The sequence below is a fragment of the Diceros bicornis genome, chromosome 31, assembly GCF_020826845.1.
Source record: "Diceros bicornis minor isolate mBicDic1 chromosome 31, mDicBic1.mat.cur, whole genome shotgun sequence".
NCBI classification, from domain to species: Eukaryota; Metazoa; Chordata; class Mammalia; order Perissodactyla; family Rhinocerotidae; genus Diceros; species Diceros bicornis.
Window position 1 is genome coordinate 3,000,688 of NC_080770.1, and position 20,486 is coordinate 3,021,173.

At 45.8% G+C, this 20,486-nt stretch overlaps 1 protein-coding gene across 1 annotated transcript; it reads right to left on the reverse strand.

Annotated features, from left to right (window-relative positions):
- Positions 1–437: 437 nt before the first annotated feature.
- Positions 438–10,890, reverse strand: LOC131395875 (mas-related G-protein coupled receptor member X4-like). Its single transcript, XM_058527680.1, has 3 exons — positions 10,872–10,890; positions 10,624–10,750; positions 438–1,389 (listed from the first exon to the last, which is right to left on the reverse strand). The coding sequence occupies exons 1-3, from the start codon at positions 10,888–10,890 to the stop codon at positions 438–440; spliced, it is 1,098 nt and encodes a 365-aa protein (XP_058383663.1).
- Between the last annotated feature and the right edge of the window lie 9,596 nt (positions 10,891–20,486).

The window sequence follows — 20,486 nt, forward strand, 5'->3', positions numbered from 1 at the left end:
AGGGGCTGGGCAGCGCGCCCTGTAGGCCACGCTCCAGGGGCGAGACTCACAGGAGGGCAGATCAGAGACGCGGGGATGGTCGGGCTCAGCCAAAGGAACAGCCAGAGGGGTTCCTGCCGGGCAAGGACATCCTTGCCTATGGGCCTCGCGCCCAAGCTCTCCTAGGGGCAGAGGCCCATAGAAAGTCTGGATAAGCAAAACTAGGAGAGCAAGGCTTCCAGGAGGAACGTACAAGGTGGAAAAAATAGACCCAATCTCAGTGCCCAGTTTGGAGCCCTTTCAACCCAAACACGTTTATTTCTCATAATGAATTTGTGCAAGAGATGGGGTGGCTATGCCGGCGTTTAAAAGCTGTAGATCCGGGGTGGTGGCCCTCTGTGCAGAGTCAGATCTTGAGGTCTGAGCAGAGCTGCCCGCTCCCGGGGCGCAGGTGGACATCAAGTTTGGTCCGGGGGCAGCGACTCTCCTCTGCTCAGCTCCGTATCCTCCGTGAGCGCGCTCTGGAGCACCTGTCTGAGCGGTTTCCGGCCCTGCTGTTGCCTCTGGCTTCCAATGAAGAAGTAAAGGAGGGGGTTGACCCCGCTGTTCAGGGCGGAGAGGAGGTGGAAGACGGGCAGCAGGAGGTGGGAAGGGAGGAAGGACGGTGAGAGCCTGTGGACCAGTAAGCCCACACCGAGAGGCAGACCGAGCACCAGGAAGGCCAGCACGGTGAGAAGGATGACCCTGGAGAGCTTGGCGGGCGGTCTCTGCCAGGAGCAGCACTGCACCCGGATGAGCAGAGTCAGGCTGGACACACAGAGCACCAGAAACGTGAGGACGACCATCCCGTAATAGACCAGGTGTATCACGTCACACGAGAAGTCCGCAGAGTGGTCACACAAGAGAGCCAAGATCCCCGGACACAATGACAGTCCCCAAATCAGAGCGCACGCGATGGCCGAGAGCTGCGCCGGGCGGCGGCATTTGTACCAGATGGGGAAGAGCACGGACAGACAGCGCTCGGTGCTGACGGCCATCAGCAGACTCGGCCCCACCAGGTAAGAAGAGAAGGCGGCCGCTTTTAGGAGCACATAGAGTGCACCCATGAAGCTCTTTAACAGAACCAAGAGGAACCTGACGCTTTTGCAGAGGAGTAAGGTGAAGTCGGCACCTGCCAAGTGGAGGATGTAGACAGAGAAGGGGTTCCTCCTGATGCGGAACCCGAGCAGCCAGACGACCACCCCGTTCCCCACCAGCCCACAGAGGCTCACTAACACAGTCGCAAGGAAGACGGTGTTTTTGTAACTGAAAAAGACCTGGTCACTGTCCGCGCTTCTGCTGTTCGTTGTTGCGTTTGCTGCCGTCGGTAACTCAGACCCGTCATTCAGGTCTGATGGCCAGGGCTGCGGTCTGGGAGAGAAGCCCAGGGGGTCATTTCTGGGCTCATGAGCCATCCGCTGGGCCCTGCTGCAGGGGTCACCCCTGTGAGGATGGAGATGTGGGAAGGGCCTGGACCCTGAGGTTGGGGATGATCCCGTCACTCCTCCAGACTCCGGCTCCAGACCCTCCCCAGAGACAGGGAGCAAGCACACGGCGTGTGAGCCGCGGAAGTATCCCCCAGAGCTCTGCTCTCAGCAGCCGCGATGCTGGCACACGCACACGACCACCGTCCTTGAGCCCAGGTCCAGTCTCTCCCTGGAGGCTCCTGAAGAAACACTAGACTCGCACGTCCCCAGAGCCCAGGACAGAGAGGGCCAGAGATCCGGCCTCTAACTGGCTGGAGGGACCTCGCTGGGGCAACTGGTCTCACCTTGAATTTTAAATCTTCAACTCGTCTCTCTTTTCATCATTGACTTCTTTTCTTGAATACATTCTGAAACTTTGTGAATCAATAGAAATCATCAGAAAAGAGAAGAATGTTCAAATAAAAATGAATATTAATAAAATTGTATGAACAGAACACATCAGTAATATACAACAATGTATTTGTCCCTTTGCTTTCAGTTGTTATCACGCACAAAATACACAACGGTACTGTTGGCTCATAGTCAATGGTGTTTTCCAACATAGCTCATGCACAACCACCCACCCACACACACGCACACACACACACACAGAATGATGACTATTGAATGCAGGAAAAAATGCTGTAAGCGTGTCATAGAAAAGTGTGCGGTGTCACTGTTTTACTTATACTTTAGAATTAGTATAAAGGCAGGAACCATTTCTTTATGACCCCATTTTTACCATGGTAAAACCATTTTACCATACGTATTACCATTTATTTGTTACATCCTCTTCATTCCATTGAACCGATGATACGTTGTTATTTAAGAATTCCACATGTAATTGACATGTAATTTGATTTCCCGTTTTACCAAATGAAAACCTCTTGCAGATGGCCTCGTGCTTAGAGACGGTTTTGTGTTGACTGGCGTCCCTACGGGGTGGCCGTGTGTGAGCATCTGGGCTTCTGCTCGTCCTCTGTTGCTGACAATCGCAGACCCACATTTGAGGCCGTGTTCCCAGCACTCGGCTCAGGCTGGGCTTGCGTGAGGCCAGCACTGGGTGCTCTGGCATCTGCACAGAAAACCGTCTGAGCACCGCTGTGGAGCCCAGCCTGCCCAGCTCCTATCTGTGCACCTGGCGTCCCCTCTAGGGGGTGACAGCTTAGGGGATGTACTTGGCCCTGCGGTCTACACAGCACCTGGTGCCCTGACAGCAAACTGTAGTTATGGGGTTTTCTCTGCTCCATCCTAGTCTCTGCAGCGGCAGCACTGAATGAACCAGGACTCATTTATCAACAAATCTTTACCACGGAATTATTGTCTTAAGTCAATTCTGTCCGTTTTCATTGGAATTTTGATTATGATCTCATTCTGTGAATGTTGATAATCCACATAACGAAGAATTACAATTTCTAGTAAATTTAAAATGATAAGCTTCAACTCTTAGGCTGCTATTCTGTACCATATCTGATAAGTAGTCTAGTTGATTGTTTAATACACTGAATACTCATTAATCAAATTTACTAATTAATTTCCAAAGTTATCTCAAAAGGGAGACTGGTTAAAGATTGAAATTCACACCCATATTTGTTCTCTTATGATTTATCAATATCTAAAATTAGAAGAAGACACGAACGCCATTCACGACCAGCGTAGAGAGAGCAGTGTTGGAAACGAGAAGAAACAGCTGCTTAGAGTGAACGGGAAGGGCCACCTCACCCCAAACCAGACCGAGCAAATATCAGGCTCAAGGAGCCTTCCAGGGATTCGCCCTGGAGAAGATGTCTGATCAGGCAAGGGGGACATACTTCACCTTCCTGACAGTTTCTCCACTGAGACCACTTTAAACTCTAAAGTAAAAAACTTATTTATCTTTTTTACAAGACAGTGATTGGCATTTTGATGATTCGTGAATATTTGTTGACCAGATGAAAAAATTAACATCACTTATTAGTTTCTGAGAGAGACATCCTTTTCTCCACGCCTGGGCTGGGAAGTACACTGTCCCCCCCTCCTGCCCACTTCTTTCTTCTGCTCTGTCTCATCACCTGATTAATTTTTTTTAACTGCACAGGTTATATAAATCCAAGGAAACAATTAGTCTCAGGATGACCCCAGTGGTTTGATTGTCGCATCAGCCTTACAAGAGTTAGAGATCTTGCCCTGTGTCAAGTTCTCCTAATAACTCAAAGGTACAGGTGGCGGGGTGCACAGGTGCAGCGAGGAGAAGTCGGAGACCCCAGTGCAGCTCCTCAGGGTCTTCCTCACGACCTTAGGGCACGCACTGGCCCAGATTAACACGTAAGGTCTCTAAGGAATGGAAGGTGGGTGCGGCACGTCACTCACTGAAACAGAGCGATTCAGTCACGCGCCATCTCCGTTTTCTGCTTCAGTAACCATGGAGCTGACAGCGAGATGTCCTATGCCCTTAAGTCCATAAATTCCAGGCTGGTTTGCCTTAACCGTCTAGACACGACCATGATACCCCACCGAGAACGTCGCATATACAGGGGCACTTCTTTATCGTTACTCCAGGAGACACCATCAGGACACCATGACATTGCCACCCTGGCGTGCTGACAAAGACATCTGCCTGGATTCTTCCTCCCTCCCTCCCTTCCTCGTATTCTCTCTCTTTTTTTTCTCTTTCACCAGGTGTTCCCAGGTTGGGGATGGCGGGTTACAGACCTACTGTCAACCCTTGTCTCTCGTGGGCAACACACGTGTGTGTTTGGCGGGTATGGAGTAGAAGGGTGCCCAGGGTCTTCTGGGAGGTGAGCTGTTAAGGAATGAGTATCTGAATTGTAACAGAAAACAACAAGGCGGAAGACACCAAATGCGTGCTGTAGAGTGACGTGCTCAACGGGAAGACTCGGGGCCAGACCTCCTGGGCTCTCCTCCTGGATCTGCCTCTTCCTGGCTGTGTGATGATGGAGAAGTCACTTAAGACACAATGCTTCAGCGCACTCGCCTTTCAAATACGTGAATACTGCTACACACCAACAGATTACGGCTTCTGTGAGAATTACATGAGCATGTACATAGGAAGAACTTAGAACCCTGCCCACCCAATGTAGGGACTTAAAACATACAGTTCTTCCTTGCCTTTTAAGATCACTATTACTATCATCACCATCATCATCATCATCATCATCATCATCACCACCATCATCTCTATGAAACTTTCCAAATTCCTCAACTCTGCCATTTCTCCACAACTCAGATGCTGCAAATTCCATACATGAATGTTCTGGGTTGAATCGTGTCCCCCAAAATGCATATATTGAAGTCCTAACCTCCAGGACTTCAGAATGTGACCTTATTTGGGGATAAGGTCTTTACACAGTTAATCAAGTTTAAAGGAAGTCGTTAGGGTGGGCCCTAATCCAACGTGACCGGTGTCCTTATACAAAGGAGACATTTGGACACAGAGACAGACACGCACAGAGGAAGGCCACATGAATATGAAAGCAGACACGGAGCTGATGCATCTACAAGCCAAGGAACGCCAAAGGTCGCCAGCAAACCCCCGACAGCTGGAGGGGAGGCCTGGACCAGATTCTCCCTCACGGCCTCGGAAGGAGCCAACCTGCTGACACCTTGATCTCGGACTCCCGGCCTCCAGAACTGGGAGACAAGCAATTTCTGTGGTTTAAGCCACTCCCTCTGCGGTACTTTGTTACGGCAGAAGTTAGAAAACTAATACAATAAACTAGAAATCAAATAGGCCATACTGGACCACGGACCACTGCACTCAGGACGCATTCCTGTAAGCCTGTTAGGGGATAAGGTGTCTGATAAGAAGACATCTGGCACAAAACAGAAGCAAAAATGCATCCAGAGAATGCAAATGTTTCACCGAACAAGAGAGAAAGAGACTGTGGGAGTGAAATCAGACTCAAATGACCCCAAAGCTATATTTCACTGACGTCTACTTGGAACTAGATATTAGACAGGAAGACGTGTCCATCTACCTGCGTTCCCGGCGAGATTTGTCGGCTGTGAGAGTTAAGAAGTCTCCAGCTCTGTGGTGGAGCCAGCCCCAAAACATCTAGGCTAAAACACGGTGGAAGTCTTCACACTCAGCCCACAGAAAGTCCAAGCCTGGGGTTCCTCATCACAGGTCGTCCTTCCTCTAGTGTATTAGGGACTGAAAGTCTGTCTGTCTTTTGTCCAGGAACTCCCTTGTGGCTCCCGAGACAGCTCTAGACATCAGTGAACTCGCAGGTGGAGGGGGTGATGGGAGAGGGCACGCGGACGCCACAGCGACTCACCTCACTCTGCCTCGTTACCCCACACGGAGCCGGGTGGGATCCAGTCCAGGGGCTGCGTCTCGCTGCAAGGGAGGCTGTTCCTGCAGAGCCCAAGAGGATGAAATGCACTTTGTGACAGGCCGCCTTTCTCCGTCCTTCTGTCTGGTTACTAAGCGCCTAGTCGTGCTTCCCGCAGGCATGCAGGCATCCTCAGAAGGTGGAAGACTAGCCTCCACTCACGGCGTCTAACTCGGAGCCCGAGATGCAGGTCGCGCTCGGTCCAGCCCTCTCTGTTGGGTTCCCATGTGAGTCCTCATGTGGTGGCATCGTAAACTCTTACAAGACAAGGACCAGCTGTGTGACCCCCGACAAAACAAACACACAGTGGAGAAGCAGGAATGGAACGACCGCGACAACCCTCTCCCTTCCCAGCAGCGCAGGAGGACAGGGAGACCCATCGCAGTCACGGGTCAGCGGCTATAGACGCCTGCGCGGGTGCAGGGGGCTCCGGCCTAGACCCTATCTCTGCTCTAGAGTGGACCCTGGTATCCATCGCCCTCCGCGGCTCCTGGGTCCACGCTGTCAGAGGGTCTTTCTTGTCCGTGTGTCATGACGGCCATTTCCAGAGGGGTGTCGGTCATATACTGTCCTTGGAAGCTGTATATTATTCATAGGTCACTTCATTCTAGTGAAATACGGGGCCGGAGGGCAGTTTGCAATGTTGAGTTGTTGTTAGCCTGGGATCCTGATTTCTTTGGCAACGCGATTCCCTTAAACTCAACAGAATTCATTCTGTTCGCCTCCAGTCTGTTCCGTAGGCTGGGAAACACACGCATTCCTAATTCCCACACATGGTTCTCAAACCTCCTCCTTCCTTTCTTTCTCTCTCCTTATACCCCTCCCTCCTCTCTCTCTCCTTCTCTCTCTCCTTCAATATGAGGGAAGACTCTCTCAAGCATCTTGTATGGACTTGGTTTGGAAAGCCACAGCCTTATTCTGTTCCTTGTGAGCAGACCAAGTCTTAATAGGTGTTTGTTCCACAAAATCATTCCCACCATATTGCTTGTTATTTGGGGTCTAGAAAAAAATTCCTTATCCAACGCTCTTTGGACTTAAATTTGTGGATACATGCTATTCAATTTCATTTCTGTGTGCAAACTAGACTATTATTTTAACGAGCTCATCTCTTCTCTGTAACATCTTAGAAGGAGAGAAGAAAACCCAACACACCTAATACCATGCTTCCTTCCTCGTTCCCCCTATTTCCCCGTCAGGCTCAGGCTCAGTCAGAATGGTGTCCGCCTTCTAAGTGTTAGGAGGCAACAGCTTTATCAAATATTTTACAACCGCACAGCGTGAGTCTCTGTATGCACCACCTCGCATGTGAGTCTCTTCACCACGTGGCACTGGAGCCCTCAGTAAATGCTGGTGATTACCATTTTTGTTATCACAGTACCCACCCCACAGCTATAAAAAATGTAAAAGGGTTCAAGAGTGATAGAAGGTTATTCACCACTCACCTGTGCTCCACACTACCGCTCCTGATGAGCAAGGGGCAGGCGTGGGCCCCTCTCCTCCATGCAGAGCTCAGGAACACGGGCTCTGACCATTTTCTGGCTCCACTGTCTTCAACAGGAGTCCTCCAGGCTTCTCTGGACACACTCACTCACCAGGAAGACGGATACACAACACGTGTGAGCACGTGCACGTAAGAACCTCGCAGGCGAGGCGTAGAGGTGGCTCACGACACTTCTCCTCCTGTTCAACCAGCCAGAATTCCGTCACATGGGTACTACTGACTAGAAGGGGGTCTGGTAAATGACATCCAAACTGGGAACAAAGGGATGGTATGAAAAACAGGCAGTCAACCCTAGAGGGTTCAGGAAAAAGCAGAAGAAAAAACATACAATATATATTTATATAATGTTATATTATTATATATTATATGTATTATACTATACATAACTTTCTTGAAAACAAATGACTGTTTACTTCACCAGATTAAAATAAAGCAAATTAGAAGAAATGGACGGAAATCAATGTAACTCATCATATTAACAGACTGAATAAGAAAAAGCACGTGATTATGTCACTAGATGCAGAAAAGCATTTCACAACATTCAACATCCATTCATAATAAAATCTCCCAAAATATTAACAATAGGAGGGAACTCCCTTAGCCTAATAAAGGGTGTATAGGAAAAACCTACGGCTAACGTTACACTTGACAGTGAGAGGCTAAAGCCTTCCCCTCCCTGAGCGGGAAAAGGCAAGGGCGTCCTCTCTCACACTCATCTTCTGTCCTGAGTGGTGCCATTAGATCAGAAAAAGAAAGAAACTGCACGTGATTGGAAAGGAAGAAATAAAGCTGTCCTTACTCTCAGACGACCCCCAGGAGGGGTTGTGTGTGTACAGAGAGATTTACTTTAAGGATTGACTCGTGCGATTGTGGAGGCTTGTCCAGTCCAAATCCGCAGGGTGGGTGGGCGAACTGGAGACCCGGGGAAGAGGTGATGGCACAGTCTGGAGTCCCGAGGCCGTCTGGAGGAGAAATCCTTCTTGCTTGGGCTGGTCAGTCTTTTTCCATTAAGGTCTTCACCTGACTGGATGAGGCCCACCCATTCAGTAACCTGACTATAGAGGGTGATCTGCTTTACTCAAAGTCCACTGACTTAAATGTTAATCTCACCTAAAAAATACCTTCACAGAAAAGGGAACCCTTGTGCATTGTTGATGGGAATCTAAATTGCTATAGCCGTTACGGAAAATAGTTTAGAGATGACTCAAAAAATTAAAAATAGAACTACCATATGATCCAGCAACTCCACTTCTGGGTGTATATCCAAAGGAAATGAAAACACTATCTCAAAGAGACACCCCATGTTCATGGCAGCATTATTCACAGCAGCCAAGACATGGAAACAGCCTAAATGTCCATCACCAGATGAATGTGCGCACACACACACACACATCACATTTTATTAATTTTTCAACTAAAAAAAGAAGGAAATCCTGCCATTGGCAGCAACATGGATGGACCTGGAGGACATTACGCTGAGTGAAACAAGTCAGACACAGACAGACAGACACCCATCATCTCTCTTACGTGTGGATCTGAAAAGATAGAACCAGAGAGCAGACGGTGGTTGTCAGGGGCTGGGGGAGGGCATGGGGGGTGCTGGTCAAGGGGACAAACTCGCAGTGATGAGATGAGGAAGTTCGGGGGATCTAACACGCAACAGTGTGACTAGAGTTAACAACAGTATACTGTATACTTGAAACTTGCTAAGAGGGTACATCTTAAATGTTCTCACCACACACACAAAAAAGAAAAGAAAAGAAAAAGCAGCGGTAACCCTGTGAGGTGACGGCTATGTTAATTAGCTTGATTGTGGCGATTACCTTACAGTGCATAACTACATAAAACATCACGTTGTATGCCTGAAAGATATACAATTTTTAATTGTCAGTAACACTTCGATAAAGCTGGAAGAAGAGAGAAATGTAACAAAAATACCTTCACAGAAACATCTAGAACAGTGTTTAACACTATCTGGGTACCACGGCCTAGCCAAGTTGACACACAGACTTGACCATCACGCGGACTTCTGGGATTATACAATCAGTGAATACCGATTGGGGCAGAGAAGTGGAATCCCCCTTTTTTACTCTCTCTATTCCTAGTTCTAAAGTCAGGACACCACGAAGGGACAGACAGGACGAGGGCAGCCACAGAGCAGCCTCGTGGCTTTGCTGAGTCCAGGGAACCACAGAGAAGACGGCTCAACAACTCACTGGCCCACGATTGCTCACTGTTCCGGTGAGAATGGATGGACTCTTGAGGCTGGAACGAGATTCGTGTGTGAACAGAAAATGCACGTGAGTTCACACGAGGCCTCCGGGGGAAGCAGTGTGGAGTCCACGAGAGATAAAGAACTAATGTGTCAACACAGCAGGTCTGGAACCAGACGTGGGCTCCTGGTGAATCTCCCTCCTTAGTGTCTAGTGATGGGAAGCAGAGTTACCTGTCTTGTGACGACGGGAGATTTCTCAGCGTTTTCAGTGTTTGTCCTGCCTTTGTATCGTCAGTAGTTTGAGCTGCAGTCAGAGCAAGTGGATTCAGCTGTGTGACGAAGCTGCTTCCAACATCAGACTAACGCTCCTGAGCTGCACACGTGCACAGCCGGCCGCGTTCTGCCCCTGGGGCGGACACTCTCGCCTTCTGCCCAGGGAGGGTCTCGCGGGAAGCCCAAAGCTAAAAGGCGCCAGAGCTGGCTCTGCATCGCCTCTCTCAGCGGGACACCCTCGGGATGACAGGGTTTAATCCGGGGCAGTTACACACGGAGCCTGGTGGCTGCTGGTCCTGGCAGGTGTGGACCCCCCACCCTCTCCCGGCTCACCCTTCTCTCCCGTGACGACCTACGTGGGCTGGTTTCAGGGTGTGACTCTCAGAGATCAGGGTCATTTTCTCAAGCCCCAAGAACTGGGCTTTTATCTTCCCTTTGGGGAATCTGCCCCGAGGAGGCCCACACGTTTCAAGCCTTTCCACACTGACTGGGCGTTTCAGCATCGTTTGCTCGCAGGAGGTGGAGAAGCAATGAAGGAAGAAAGAGCTGGAGTGAAGTGCTCAGGGCTGGGTCCCGCAGAGGTTCTTGGGGCCCCTGCCTCTGTCTCCTGAACCCCCGCCCCCCTCTCCAGGGGCACAAGCAGAACCCGCCCAGCCTGCCCCGGGGGCTGGAGGCAGCCAGAGCAGAGGGCGAGCCGAGGGAAAGCGCACCCCGGCCCCCAGACAGAGCCTGGCAGAGTAAGCACGGAGATGCCGGGGGTCCAGGAGGAGAGAGCGGGTCCAGGCCAGAGAGTGGAGAACAGACATCTCTTCTCACCTGCACCTTCCCGCAGAGGCTGGGGCGTCCTGACGCTTGGGGAGCCGCTGGAGCACCATCTCGGTGGCGAGCGGAGGCCTGAGCTCGTCTCCACAGCGCGGGCTCAAAGCGACCTCCCTCAGGTGCCCTGTGGTCAGACGCTGGCGCAGGCTGAGGATCAGGGTCTGCGGCGGGTCCAGGGACGCCCTCCTGCACCTTACCCTCCTGCCGTCACGTGGGTTCACTCGGACGACACCCTCAGAGCCTACGGGTGCTGGCAGGCGTCATCATTGCCGCTTCTCTAGAAGCAATCTGAGTAGAGAGTGCTCATTCCACTCACCGTAATGGCCAATACCACAGAACACAGCTCACGTACTCCAGGAAGATGAGTCTCCGTTTATTTCTAAACACCCATTTCAATATATGATGAAGAAAAAGTATTGAGTCAGCCACAGACTTGCTGAAATACCTGGCCATCTCCATTCTTTTCTTTATCGATGGGGGTTAACAGTTAATTCTGATTATCAAGGTAGAAGCCAGTGACCTCAGGATGACTAGGGTCCCACAGAAGCAGCCCCGACTGCCCACTGTTCTCCTGTTCCTCTGCTTGGGCCACAGTGGCCCCCAGAGCTCCCGCCTCTACCTGCCTCAGGGCCTTTGCACTTGCTGTTCCTTCTGCCTGGTATGTTCCTGTGGCCTTTCACGTCTCGGGCTTTCTCACCCCCTCCTAGTCTCAATCACAGATCAGCCTTTCAGGGAAGATTCTGAGATTTCTCCGTATCTTTCTCCTTCTGCTGCTTTACTTCCTCATCAGAAGTTTTCTCCATCTACCTTCACGAACTTTGTTGGGAAATTATACAGCACAGTTCTAAATAATCCACGGATCAAAGAAGAAATCGAAAGATAAATTAGAAAAATTTTGAACAGAACAGTAATAAATATTTACTGCTAAGTGCTTTATGCATTTTGAGGCTATTGCAAATTGAATTTGTAAATTCATTTCATTTTCCAATGGATTGCTGCTCTCGTATAAAAATTCAACTCATTTTTGCGTATTAACCTTGTACCCTGCAAAATTGTTAAATTGACTTATTAGTTCTATTAGCTTTTTTGTAAATTACTCTAGATTTTCTGTATAAACAGTCATGTCATCTGCAAATAGAGTGTTTTTCTTCCTTTTTGACTGTTCTGGCTTCTATTTTTTTCCCGGCCTTATTGCAATGGTGAGATCCAATCTGACTTCGCGTGGCAAGTTCGGGCATCCTTGCCTTGGTCCTCAGCTGGGACATCCAGTTAACCCAGCGCCTTCGTCAAGAATCAATTGGCTGCCTTGGTTTGGGTCTATTTCTGGGCTCTCTGGACCCGTCCGTTGACTCTTGTGTCAGTGCCACGCTCCCCTGATCACAGCAGCTTCGCGGGAAGGACTGAAGTCGGCTCACACCACTCCTTCAGCTCCGCTTCTCTTTTGAAGATGGCTTTGGACACTCAGGTCCTTTGTGTGTTCACATACACTGTAGAGTCACCTTGTCCATTTTTACAGAAACGTCTTCAGAGATTTTGATTGAGACTGTGCGAATCTACCGAGAAACTCAGGGAAAGTTGACCTCTTGACAACATTTAGTCTTTCCAACTGTGAATGTGATCTATGTCTATTTATTTAGATCTTTACTCTCAGCAATCTTGTGTAGCTATTGTGTTGAGCTCTTACACAAGGATTTTATATTACATTTATTCTGAGAGGAGGGGATGTTCAATATTTCATCACTAATATGATGGAGCCTTTCTCATTGATACTCTTTAGCATACTGAGAAAATTCTCTTCTACTCCTAGTTTGCTGAATGCTTTATTTAATGAATAAGTATTGAATTTTGTCAAATGCTTTTTCTGCATCCTAAGATGATCAAGTGGTTTTTCTCCTTTATTCTATTTAAATGGGAAAACAAAAACGTGTATAAGAATAACCATAGCAGTTTTATTCATAATAGCCCCAGACTGGAAAGGGCCCAGGTGTCCATCAACAGGAGAATGATCAATAAAGTGAGGTTTACCCATAAAATGAAACCCATGGAGATTCTCAAAACCTTTATGTTAGCGAAGGTCACCAGATACAAAGTAGTGATTGCTGTGTCAGTCTATGTATTTGAAATTCTAAATTATATGCTGGAAAAAAAATCAGAACTGTGGCGGCCTCTGGCAGAGGAGGGGTCGGGGATCAACTGTGAGAGACACAGGGAATTTTCGGGCCATGAGATGTTCCGTATCTTGGTAAAGGACTGGCACACAGCTGCATGGGCTTGTCAAAACTCTACAAATGTGCAGCTCATTGTTGATAAGTTTTACATTCAAAGGAAAAAAATTTTAAACAAATATTAAACTCTAGTTAATAATATTCATGCTGAAGTGTTCAGAGGGAAATATACTGATATCTGCAATTTACTTTAAGATGCATCAAAAATTTAAATGGTTTGATGCATGGAAAGAGGATTGTCTAGGTCTGTTGTAAAGTAAGTATAGCAAAATGTGGAGTCTGGGTGGTGGTTACATGCATGTTCACTGCAAAGTTTTTTCAACTTTGCTGTATGTTTGATTTTGTGTGTGTGTGAGGAAGATCAGCCCTGAGCTAACATCCATGTCAATCCTCCTCTTTTTGCTGAGGAAGACTGGCCCTGAGCTAACATCCATGCTCATCTTCCTCCACTTTATGTGGGACACCGCCACAGCATGGCTTGACAAGCGGTGTGTCGGTGTGCGCCGGGGATCCGCACCCGGGCGCCAGCAGCGGAGTGCGCACTTAACTGCTACACCACGGGGCCGGCCCCGATTTTTTTTAATAATAAGATGTTGAGGGAAGAAAAATAATAATCTCGGTACTGGTTATATGAATGCATGCACTGTGCAATAATTCATAGAACCTATAATTTGTGAACTTTTTGATATATCATAATTTCAATTAAAAATTTAAGGAATACGTGTAGCAGAAAAATTTAAATCAAATGTTATGTGTGGGCACAAGAATACTAGAGTAAAAATAACTCAAGATGAAAAACTTTTAAATGAATGATGAATAGTTTAATAAAATACTTAAGAAATAAATAGCTCACCAAAGATATGCGTCCTGAAAATAGAAATCTTAGAAGCACAGCTCCACATCCTCTGACAAAATAAAAGTATAAAAGGAGTTTGCGTATCCAAATTTATAATTAGGTACCATCTCTTGTCCCAGCTTTACTGAGGTACTATCAACACACAACATACGTGAGATTAAGCTGGACAATGTGATGATCTGACTCGTATATAATGCAAATGATTACACCAGAGCCTTAACTAACACCTCCACTGTGTCACATAATTATAATTTCTTTTTTGTGGTGAGGACATTTAAGATTTACCCTCTTAACAATTTTCAAGTATACGATATGGTATTGTTAGTTATAGTCACCGTGCTGTACATTAGATCTCAAACTTACTCATCTTACAGCTGAGAGTTTGTACCCTTTGACCCACATCTCCCCATTTCCCCTCCCCCAGCCCCTGGCAACCACCGTTCTATTCTTTGTTTCTATGAAATTGGCTTTTTTAGATTCCATATGTTAGTTAGATCATACAGTATTTGTCTTTCTCTGTCTGACTTATTTCACTCAGCATAATGCCCTCAAGGTCCATCCGTGTTATCACAAACGGCAGGGTTTCCTTCTTTCTTGTGGCTGAATACTATGCCATTGCATATGTATATACCACATCTTCTTTATCCAGTCATCCACTGGTGGACACTTAGGTTGTCTCCGTGTCTTGGCTGTTGTGAATAATCTGCAATGAACATGGGGGTGCAGATATATCTTCAAGACAGTGTTGTCTTTTGGTGAAGTTCTTTAAATTATCCCTCTGAGAAGTGAACACATCAATAGCCAAAAGTTAAATTAGGGCATATGTACTTGAGTAACGCCATTACCAGCGCCCTTTTATTACACATTTGGAATTTTGTACTCAAATATGATATACAGTTTGCCAGTATAGATAGGCCAATTGTAGACTTTAACCATATATTAGAACACAAAGGACATCTCGATAAATTTCTATATTAAAAATATTAGGCTTAGTAATTTATAGTATACAATGAAAATAGATGTTAACACTAAAAAGATCAAATACAACTGGAAATTATTTTTTTTACAAAATTAATTAGCTTTCAGTTTGACAAGAATAATTTTAAAAATGGAAATTATCATATTTTTTGGAGTAAGTGAAAATAAATGCACCACATACAGACACCCGTGAGATGTGGACACGAACGTCCCCCAAAAGGCCTACATTTAAAACGAATAGCTAGCAGGCGAAAAGTATTTCGTATAATCGAAGTAACCTTTTAAGCTTACCTAAAGAAACTAAATACTTAACTACCAAACAAAAGTTGAAACTGAAATTGCTACAGACAGGCCTTCACGAAAGACCACATACCAGAAGCAGCCGAAAGAGACTGAAAAACAATCTCAACCACAGGGAGTTCAAAGGCGCAGTTTGTGAATAATATTTCCAGTAAATTTCTCCCAACCTGGAAAGAGGAGTCAGTTCCACCCAGGACTGTGCCCATTTACTGCCCATCCCAGGCCAAGGCGGAGCAGGGGAGGCGTCCTGAGGGGTTAGTGACGTGGCAGCCGAGAAAACGGGCCTGACTATTAGCTGGGAGACGACGTGCTCGCTGTGCCCCAAGCGCGTCATCGTCACCCTCCGGGAGCAGATGTTACAGACGGAGGGAGAGAAAGTGCCCCTTGCTGCTGTGCTCCACTGTTAAAATCGCTGCTTCACCACTTACGGGTGTTGCCGGCTCAGCTGAGGCCACATCGTTGATGGGATGAAAGGATGTGAAGGGCGCAGAAGGGGTGATCCTGCTCCCACCCCTGAGCCCAAGGCCCCAGAACTTGTTCCCATCAGACCTTGGAAGAGTCGAGATTCAGGAAGACAATGGCCACACCCAACTACAACCTCACGTTTTTCTATAACAGAAGTTTCACTGACGTGATCCGTAAACATAAAACATGAACGGGGACATTTGTCCTCCCCGTGCTTTATCCTGGGAGAGCTCAGGGAGCATTTCCTCTTGATCATCTACATTTAACAGAGGGGAAAGTTCCCAAACTCCATCTTGACTAGAAAGGGAGAGTTCCAGAAAGCAAGGACAGCTGGTCTACCAGTCCCTGCGTGACAAAGCAGCCATGAATGTGGCCAAGGGAGTGAGAACAAGAAGCCAAGTGGGGCCTCCCTGCACCCTGATCCATCTGGGAAGTGCTCTCATCACCAAGGCAACACGGGGCTGACGTCCAGTGCAGAGGATCTCCAAACTGCTCACAACAACACTTGTATCGTGTGGATCTAACACTGCACAGGCAGAGATTTTAACATTCTCTTTCAGCATCCTCTGTCCAGATGGTTTTGTGAAGCCATCTCTACGTTAATTTTCCCTCAACGAAAATCCCCAATTCATCCAGATAGGTAGATAGATATGAATAGGTATGGATTATTTTTTGAAAAATAGAACTTATACAAAGGGCTAACTTCAGGGGAAATGATGAGATCAAGACGAAATCACTTAATCATTTATTCATTTATTCATTCAGCAATGATTGAGCACCGAGTGTCTTCTCTGTGCCCGGCCACCTTCTTTGGGCATACAGTAGCAAACACAGCAGAGGAAAACCCCTGCCTTTTTGTGGCTTACATTCTAGCTGGTGTGTTTTATAGAGAAAGATTTATCCGGGAAGGAGGAAAAGCAGTGTCAGGAAGGAGGGCTTCGTTAGGGGAGGGCATTGGATCCAGACCAGGCAGTGCTGGGAGCTGCCCTGAGGGGTCACTAGGAACAGAACCAACCAGGCAAAAGCCCAGAGGGAGGAGGATTTCTGGAGTATTTGGGGACCAAGTCTGGAGCCAATGGAGCAAAGACAGGAGAGGGAGGAGAGAGAAAGAGGGGATTCAGGGGAATGGGGGCAGATTCTTTGGACTATGAAGGGCAAGACACAACTAGTATATATTATAATAGAGCAAATAATAGAGATTGTCCAAAGTTTCGTGTTTTTTTTCCTTTGATACTGAATCCAGTCTGCACTAGAAAGGAATGAGGAATCTTCTTCACCCTAAGTACCTCATCACCTCTCTCCTGTACAGTCAATGACTCAGCAGAGGAGAAGAAGACTCAGAGATCGCCTCTTGGGGAAGGAAAAACAATTTCTCCATCAGCACTTACAGCAACTGAGAGTTTCCGTCCAGCCAAATCCTGGAAATGGAAGGAGAGGAAGTGAATTAGAACACTCATAAATGTTCACACTTTATCTGATCCCTGAGCTTGTTGTCAAATACTGTCCACACCAGAACTTGGGGCACCCCAGCAATGGAAGACCCCAGTCAGCTTCGCCTACTGAGGTTCTCCAGCTGCCGTCAAGCTGTGGAATGCCCTTCCATCATGGACTCAAGAGGAGTTGTGGGTGGGAGGATATGTCTATCCATTCTGTCCTTTCTCTCCCTGATGTTTCTCTTTGGGTAATCTTGCTTTTCTCTTTTTTAACTCTGCAACCCTTCATCTGAAGGGCAAGCTATCTTTTCCATCTCCCTGCCTCCCTGAGTGGCATTCTCCTAAGCCAAGGGAAGCAAGTGAAGTGGGTCTTGTTGGTCCCTCTGGCGAATGCGATGGGAAATGTCCAGGAGAAGCAGGCAGTGTGACTCCTTTGCTTGAAGACTCAAGTACTTTGCTCTATGGCTCTCTTTCTTAATTTGCCCCTGAAACCACCCTGGGAGTCAGCATTCAGGAAATACTATAGATTCTAGGAAAAAGGAATTGAGACATAAAACAGAGGGGAAGACAAGAAAAGATGTTATTATTTGGGCACTATCATGAGGCAGCACCCCCCAAAACAAGAATAAAATAAGAAAACTTTTCAATGAAGGAATTTGGAATTAACCTCCAAAGTCAACTTTTAAACGCAGCATATCATGGATGAGAGCACGGAACTAAGCAAAGCTGTACAGGATAAGAGTAAGGATTCTAGAACCTCGGGTGTCTCCAGACTTGGTGTGTCACTTCACCTAATAACATAGCGTCCAGAAGGGGAGGTCACAGAGAGAGTTGGAGTGTCCACTAGGGAATTCCATAGCCTTCAGCTTTAGAGATTAAATGGTGCCCTGGCTGAAGTCAGGCAGGGTGGGTCTCAAAGGCAATCCTAACACTTCCAAGGCATGTACTCTTCAGGCTGTGATCCCCTGCTGTATTTCAATGCTCGCACCACAAAACAGAATCTCCTTTTTCTGATTCCATGCTCCAATTAAGGCAGAAAATGGAGTAATTTTTGAAAGATATTGACATATCTCAAGAAACTATGGGAAGACACTTGAAATGTGTAGATACAGTAGGAAAATGAAAATGAAGTGCCTCTAGATTGTGGCATAGGTTCTGCATATCTCTACATGTCAAATATAGTCTCTCACACTCTAAACTGGTCCACATTGGTCATGATTATCCCAAATTGATTCTTTGGTTTTATAGGAATCTCATCTAAGCCATAAATGATTGAGCCACTATTACTGAATACAAATGATTATGATTTAGCAACTTTATGAGCCACAGTTTTCTTGGTTGCCATCAGCGAAGTCCCAAGGGTGATATGACACCAAACTCCATATTTGAATTTGGGTATTTATTTTGAGTATATATTTTCCTGATTGAATTTCTACATTGGGTGTCCCTGACTTTAGAACTGGTAAAATAAAGAAAATTGAACAAGTATTTCCTTTTCCCCTTCTCTAATTAACTTATTAATTTAAAACCTCCAGAGACCCCAAAAATAATTTATATAAGCAATCTTTAAATGCTTAAGTGCAGATTGCAGATAGTATATAAATCCCTGTTTCATAACAGAGATGAAACACTCTGTTGAAATACTTATTCTGTACACACGCCACAGGAAGTCGTCTTGGAAGGTGTTAGAAGAAATATGCTATTATTCCTAGAAAATATGGTTAGGGTAGAGCAGGTAAACCATGGGTTTTTTAACCTCCATGTATACCTTTATTTAGAGAAATAGCTATCCAATGTTAAACAAAAAATTTGTAAATGTGTCTTTTCACTGAAGAGAGAAATATTTAGTCCATTGCTATCAAAGTGGTCAGCTAATATCACATGTAAAATATTATATAACAGAGACTTCTACTGCTGGCAAGAATGGAGTAGTATTTTTAAAGGTGTCTGGGATCTATTGACGAAAAGCAGAAGAGAACCTTTCACATGTGAGCTGGGTAAACACGGCAGCCTTTGTCTACTGGGTATTGGCTTATTCTGGATATGGCTAGTGACCGGAACTCTGGACATGTCAAGACAGAGGGTAACCACTGCAGGAAAAAGAAGCCTGTAGGGGTGTTCAAGTGGGCATGGAATGACTATGTTGAAAACTTGCGTGACCTCAAACACGTGGCCAGTTTCCCTTTCAAGACAGTAGCCAAATTCTGAAGTTATACTTAGATAGGAGTCAAAAGATGAAAGCCAGAAAAACGAGCTTGCCAAAATCTTCAAGAAAGTACACTGCGATCATGGTTGTGATTGCATTCGATTCATAGATCAATTTGAGGAGAACTGAGGTCTTAACAATATAACAATATTCAACAGGTGTATGCTTCTCTCTCTATTTAGATCTTCTTCATTTTCTATTTAAAATATTCCATAGGTGTGGTATTCAGTGTCGAGAACTTGAGTACAACTTATGCTAAATTTATTCTTATTTCATATTTTGATGCTACTGTAAACGGAGGTTTAAAGTTCATTTGTCAAGTGCTTGCTGATAACATATAGACATAGAATTGATTTTGGCTATTAAACTTGTATCTTACAACCCTGATCAATTCATTTATTAGTGCCAGTAGATTGTTTACACTTTATTTTAGATTTTATTGTGAACAATCACGTAGTCTCTGAATATGGAAAACTTCAATTCTTCTTTTCCAATATTTATGCTATTTATTTATTTTTCATGCCTCATTGCACAGGTTAATACGTCCAGTGAAATTTTAAATTGAAGTGGTGAGCACAGATAGCCTTGTCTGGTTTGTGACCTTAAGGGAAAGAGTTAAATATTGACACATTAAGTATGAATGAGCTGGACTCTCTTCATAGATGCCCCATATCAGACTGAGGATGCTCCCTTATATTGCCAGTTTACTGAGAGATTTTATGATAAATAGGGTTACTTTGTCATATTTTTTTCTACATTCACTACATTCTACATTCAACAGTTATTTCCTCTTTATTTTGTTTAATATGGACAATTATATTGACTTCTTTTAAAATGTTAAACGAATCTTGTGTTCTTTGATAAAGCCCTTTTGGGCATTGTTACACTATAAAAATAAAAGAATAAATAAAATATCCTAGCAATGAGAGAGAAGCAGAGCCAGAGAAGTGATTAACTCACAGGAGAAATAATACCAACAGGTGAATTCTCAACAGAAAGGAGAGAAGCCAAATGACTTTAAAGAAATGCCATCTTTAAAGCACTAAAAAATTCATGCTCATATATTGCTTTGTACCCAGTACTCTCTCCTTCTGTAACAAAAGTAAAATAAAGATGTTCAAGGAAATTAGAATTGCATTAAAGGAAAGATTAGAGAGACTCCTTTAGAGAGAGAGAGCATGACCTCAGAGACAAAGAAACACACGTAGGAATGTAGAGACCAGATATGGAAAATATGAGGGTAATTAATAATTAATATTGACTGTACAAAACACTTTAATGTGGAATATAAAAGACGCTGTGGCAGTATCCCATATAAAGTGGAGGAAGATGGGCACGTATGTTAGCCCAGGGCCAATCTTCCTCCGCAAAAAGAGGAGGATTGGCATCAGATGTTA

Bases quoted from the DNA above. Each gene is read 5' to 3' on its own strand.
- LOC131395875 (XM_058527680.1), bottom strand. The intron at 1,390-10,623 runs GTGAGAAGAGAT...CTTCTCTCCCAG, and splicing joins GCCTCTGCGGGAAGGTGCAG to ACCGCAGCCCTGGCCATCAG.